At 41.9% G+C, this 6,001-nt stretch overlaps 1 protein-coding gene across 8 annotated transcripts in view; it reads left to right on the top strand.

The window, feature by feature from the left end:
* Window positions 1–6,001, top strand: part of mipol1 (mirror-image polydactyly 1) — an 83,606-nt gene that overhangs the window by 65,145 nt on the left and 12,460 nt on the right. For all 8 annotated transcript variants that reach the window (XM_015374880.1, XM_015374878.1, XM_015374877.1 and 5 more), the window contains one exon: window positions 4,245–4,339. In XM_015374880.1, coding sequence (XP_015230366.1) covers window positions 4,245–4,339 — 95 coding nt within the window. The remainder of the gene's footprint in view (window positions 1–4,244; window positions 4,340–6,001) is intronic.

The following is a 6,001-nucleotide window of genomic DNA, read 5'->3' as shown; positions in this document are numbered from 1 at the left end:
CATTGAACTTTTGGCCAGAGAAAAAATACGTAATATGTAGCCAACATTTGGAAGAAGAATGTTACACTGGGACTTGATCAACAGCCGATACCTCACCGTGACGTCACAAACCAGTAGGTGGCAGTAGTGTTCTTTGACAAACATGGATGCCTCCAGTAAAGCACATTCAAAAGAAAATCACTCTGAATTAAAAACAATTATATTTATTGAACAGTATGTAATAATTTCAGATTTAAAGTACTTTCAGAAGTTTGAATTCTGAATATGAGCGGACTTTTCCTTTAATGCAGCAGCATTCAGACGCTGGTCAGGCTGAAGGACTGTAGAGGAAAACGGAAAAAAATACATCTAAACCTTTGAGTATAGATGTAGCGTCAGCATAAAGGATAGAGGAAGGCGAGTTCTGGAAGCATCTCTGTTGGTTTTCATGTGACTGCAGAGCGTTGTGCAGCCGTCAGATTGGACGTAGCAGTGAGTTCCTTCCTGCAGCAGTGGTCTGGCTCCATTATGGCGACCAGAGAGTTCTGGGTCGTCCTGAAAGTTTGGGCCCCGTTGGAGAAGACGGGTGAGAGAATGATCCTCTGGTCAGCCCTGCTGCAGCTGTTTCTGTACGCAGCTGCTGACCTCAGCCTGCCTGCAAAGATCAGAGCGATCTGATGTGTTTCAGCAGAGGTGGAGGGAGTTAACTCCTCCTCTGCTCCCTCAGGAAGAGGTCTGGTCTGGGTGCCATTCTGAACGGTTTCCAGCTCCCCACATCATCATCGTCATCAAACCGCACTAAGGCAGTTTGATGATGATCAAACATTTCATAAATTTTAGAACAATCTAGCCTAGCCGATGCTCTGAGGTGGAGCAGAGAAGAGGGACAGAGATTCTGTCGTCTGCAGCCTTTTTTTTAACCTGATTCAGCAGATTTAGGGAGTTTCTCTTTGTACCTGATGCAGATGAGACCACTGAACTCAGTGATGAGTTGATATGCTTCACAGAATCATGATTTCTGATTATAGTTAGAGGATCTGTGCTTTGGGTCAACAGTCCAGTGTAACTGCAAGTGTGGAAATGATGTAAAGAGGTGACTCCAAGCATGTTGGACAAAGATATCAGGTTTTTCGGGGGATAAGGTGAGGTGAGAGAGCAAATAGAGATGAAGAGGCTGAGGTGGAGAGGCCAGAGAGGGTTAGGATGTGGACAGAGGAGAACATCTGGAGCAGCTGGAGCTACCAGGCAGGAGAACTGGATGAGATGTTAGTGTGACAGAAGAAGATGCAGTTAGATGAGTCACTGTGGCGAGCTCTGAAAGGAAAAAACAAAGCTGGAGGGAGAAGCAGTTAACAGAGCAATTAGTTAGAAATGTAATAGTTAAATGTAGCAGAATCATCTAATTTCTCCCTGAGATGGAGGTAAGGCTCCCTATCAACAACGCCCTGGTCCAGTTCTTCTCCTCTCTAACCTAGAAAGTGCAATCCAGAACTACATCGCTGCAGATCTTTAGCCTGCATTTACTTCCTGGTTTCTGAGCCAATCATATGAGGGCTCCCAGGGTCACAGCATTAAGTAAAAAAACTGAGGTGCCATCATATTCAAACACCTGTAGCTCTCGGAAACTCACTTTGAGGAGAGAGTCAGACTCTGCAGAACGTCTGGAGCTGATTATGTATAAAAAAGGCTTATGATATTAAGCTGATTCTCTCCTCATTTCCTCCTCCTGGATCAGCTCTTCCTCCTTTAATGTCTGCTCCTGATCACCTCCACTGTTTGTTTTAAAGGTCAGAGCACGTTCCCTTTCTTCCCTCCCTCTTTAAGTTCGCCTCCTGCTCTCTTCCTCTGCCTCTAACGTGGCCAATAAAGAGCCTCTGGTTTTAGTCTCCTCCCCCATCTTTCCTCTGCCTCCATAATCTGCCCTCATCATGTCAAAGGTCCCAGCGCAGTAGTTTTATTACCTCCTCCCACCACTCTTCCTTTCTGTCGTTGACCTTAACTCCTCATGCTAAAGGTCAGCTCTGTGTCGCTCCTACTTACTGATCACCTCATTTGGAAATTATTCTGATTAATAAGGCTGGCAGCCCTTTTGAAGCATGTCCTCCGGCCCGGCTGGAAAAGACACATATTGACTCTCTGGGTTTGGTTCCTCTTTTGATGTCTCACTTTAAACTCTCAGACCTTGGAGGCTTTAATTAGAATAGAGCAGGAGGCAGAGGAGGAGGCGAGGGTCAGGCCTGTAATCCCTGCTGGAGTCAGCCTTAACAGAGTTTTACCAAAGACAGTGAGACACGGGGTCCTGGAAGAGGCAGGAGGCAGCCGGTGTGGGGAACCTGTAGGAATTCAGTAATGGTAAACAGACTGTACTGGTTCTGGTGCCGGACAGTTGCCCAACAACACCATCTGTTCTGGTTTCCAGCTCACTCAAAAATAAAATAAAAAATAAAAATAAAAATATGTTAAATCAAGCTGGTAACATCTGGCATTCATGATTCTGTTAAGCATCATATCATCTCAGGTCACTTTTTAGATCAACCAGATCATCACAATCAGATTAAAGGTTCAAAGGTTCTATCTAAGGAAAACCAGCTGATTGCATCGACTCATTGGCTCTTCAGCAATCCCTCACACTAAGCATGCTTGTAGCGACAGTGGAGAGGAGAAACTCCCTTTTAACAGGAAGAAACCTCCAGCAGAACCAGGCTCAGTGTGAGCGGCCATCTGCTGAGGCTGACTGGGGTTCAAGGAGACAGAAGCAGACATAGAAATATAATATAGAAGCACTGATCTATAAATACTTTCTATGTTAGAAAAGCTAACAGTAAACTAGCTCCATAGGAGGGTCTGTCAGGGAAACAAACAGTTAATCAGACGAACTTTGAGCCAGTTTTCAGTCGAGGCTTGAGCTCCAACATTTAGAATAGAATAGAATAAAATAGAATAGAATAGAATAGAATAGAAAAGAAAATCCCTTTATTCAATTGAGAAATTCTAGAGTTTCTAGTGTCAGAAGCAAAAAAGATTATAGAAAAAAATGTCACACAAATGTGGACCTTAGAAAAATGTATAATAACATAATAGTGAATGGTTAAATGATAAACAATAAAATACTGTACTGTGAAGTGTTTTAACAATTCATAAACTGAGGTGTTGATGGCAGCAGCACAGCTGATATTTCTCTCCAGGATGGAGTCACAGCCAAACAGGAACAGACCAGATGAAGCTACTATGAGAAAAAGCAGAGAGGGCAGAACGTTAGAGATTGAACTAACAGATTCTGCAGAGTGGGAGAATAGAGATAGAATGAAGCAGAATGATGAAAAGGGGTCCCTATGTCCTCCAGCAGTCTAAGCCTATAGCAGCATAACTATGGAGATACCTCAGGATAACCTGAGCCACTCTAACTATAAGCTTTATCAAAGTGCTCTGTTAGGAACATAAGGAACAATCAGATCTCTGATATCAGATAGAGCTTGGCCATTTAAGGCTTTATATGTGAGAAGGAGGATTTTAAATTCTATTCTGGATTTAACAGGAAGCCAATGAAGATAAGCCAGGATAGGAGAGATATGATCTCTCTTTTTCATTTTCATCAGAACTCTGGCTGCAGCATTTTGGATCAGCTGAAGGCTTTTAACTACAGTTTGTGGACTTCCTGATAGTAAAGAATTACAATAGTCCAGCCTTGAAGTAACAAATGCATGGACTAGTTTCTCAGCATCACCCCTGGACAGAGATTTCTCATTTTTGCAATATTCCTCAGATGAAAGAAGGAAATTCTAGAAACCTCTTTGATATGGGATTTAAATGACAGGTTCATCCATTAACCCCTCCCAGTTTGTCCTTAAATAAACCTTCAGTTTTGGTTCAGGCCTGTAGTAACGTTGGAGCTGATGTAAAATAAATCCTCATCATAAGGTGTGTTGACATTTATGTTCATTAATTAGGCTGTTAGTGAATTAATGAAGCCTTTATTTAAACACTCCGTTCCAGTGTTATCCAGAACCTGATCTCCATTCTGCCTGCTGGGTCTCCATATTACAAGCACAAACACACACTCTGTCAAGTGTTGTTCTACATCTTAAATCCCTGACATACATTTTTATGTATTATTCACTCAGTTCATCGTACTGAAAAGTCGTCGTTTAATTAAAGCATTAGCAGTTTAAACTCCGGTGCTGAGGATTATTGTTTGTTCTTTCTGCTGCTCATCCAGACCTGACTCCTGTCAGAGGTGACTGTTGTGTTTTTGTGTTTTTAATTAGGAGGAGCTGCTGAGGCTGCAGAAGGAGAGAGATGAAGCTCTGGACCAACAACGTCAGCTTGAGGCCCAAATCCAAGCATTACTAGCTGATCCCAGGTTAGCCACCATCACCAAGTCCACCTTTAGGAAACATCTGAAACTGCTTTTCTCAGATTGTGTCTGCTTCTCATCGATCTATCTGCTCAAATTATATATAAATGCAAACAAAAATTCAGTCTATAGACTAACAAGACCAAACTGAGGGTGTCTGACCAAACAATACAGCTAATGGCTGGTAGTCCACCCATCTGTCCCTGTTTCCACTGAGTGCATCGGCTCCTGATTCTTTGCTTCCATATTTCCTATCTGCTCTGTGTCTTCAGAGTTAAACTTCAACTTCTCAGGTCTCTAAATATCAGCCTGATGCCTCCACATAACAACAGAAATCCCCAAACTAATTAAAACACTAATTAAAGCAGCAAAATATCCCTTTACTCCAGGTATCATCTCTGCTTATAAAGGGTTGGCAGAAACCAACGATCTTTAGACCTTGAAACCACATTTCTACATACAGTATAGAAAGGAATATAACAGAATGAAATAGAATAGAACAGAAGATGAAGATCAGCAATCAGAAAAGTTAAAAATAAACACAAACGCAGTGCAAATAACTGCATTTATGGAACAGAAATAAATGGTTCAACTTACATTTTATGCTACCAACATTAACAGCTGGGAGCAGCTTGTTGCATAACCTGAAGGAAGTGAGAAATGTCTTCTTGTTCATGTTGAGGAGAAACGAAAAGGAAAAAAGTTGGTTTATTAAAACTTGACAAGAAATTCAGCCGCTGAATTTGTCTCATTTCTGTAGCTAATCTCACACCTGCAAAAGAAAACACAACAGTATGACGTCCCAAGGGACAATTTTAGGACTGAGTAGGAGAGCAAAGTCCTTTCCATTCCCTTTATCCCCTCTGTCAACCCGTCCTCAGACTATCCATCCCATAATTCAGTGCAATTCAATTCAAAGGTACTTTATTAATCCAAAGGGGAAATTAAATGTTGCAGTAACTAACAGGGTTGGCCTTTTTCTTTTTTTTTCATCGAGTTTTTGTCGGCCTGGATGCTGTTGGCTTGAAGGATCTCCTGTAGAGGCCTGTCTTGCACTGGATCTGGAGAAGCCTCCGTTGTTGTACTGGAGCTTGTTTTTCAGCCTTTTCATATGCCTCCTTGCTTTCTCTGATCTTGACTTTAAATTTCTTCTGTATACTCATTAGTTGCCTGTCTCCCTCTCCTCTTAAAGGCTTCTTTTTTCTTGTTGAACAGTTCCTTCAGATCACCTGTGATCCATGGTTTATTATTTGGGAAGCATTTCCCTGTTCTGGTAGGGATGGTTTTATCTACACAGCCTCTGATCAACCTTGCAGGGCTTCTTCAGCTTCCTGTGAACACTTCCTTACAGTTCTTTTTAATGCATGTTGTTTCTTATAAAGTGGCTTATAACCTGAGCAGAGGAAAAAAAAAGATTTTGAGTCCTTGACATTTGCATAAAACAAGTCCAAAGTTTTGTTTTCTCTGGTGCCAGCGTAGCAGAGAGTGAGGTGGGATTAAAATTTGCCACAAATGCATTCGGCTGTTTTGCCTGTAGTTTAAGCCGGGGGTACACTGTAGCTTTCTTTCAGTCGTTGCAAGCAGCTACAGCTCACACTGTATGCAGGGTTCCTGGGGGTCCTTAAAAAGTCTTAAAAGGCATTGAATTCTTCAAAATAAAACTAAGGC

Source organism: Cyprinodon variegatus, unplaced genomic scaffold (genome assembly GCF_000732505.1).
Source record: "Cyprinodon variegatus isolate N-32 unplaced genomic scaffold, C_variegatus-1.0 Scaffold110, whole genome shotgun sequence".
Lineage (NCBI taxonomy): Eukaryota > Metazoa > Chordata > Actinopteri > Cyprinodontiformes > Cyprinodontidae > Cyprinodon > Cyprinodon variegatus.
Note: the sequence above shows the minus strand (reverse complement) of the source record. Positions and strands in the feature narration are given on the sequence as shown.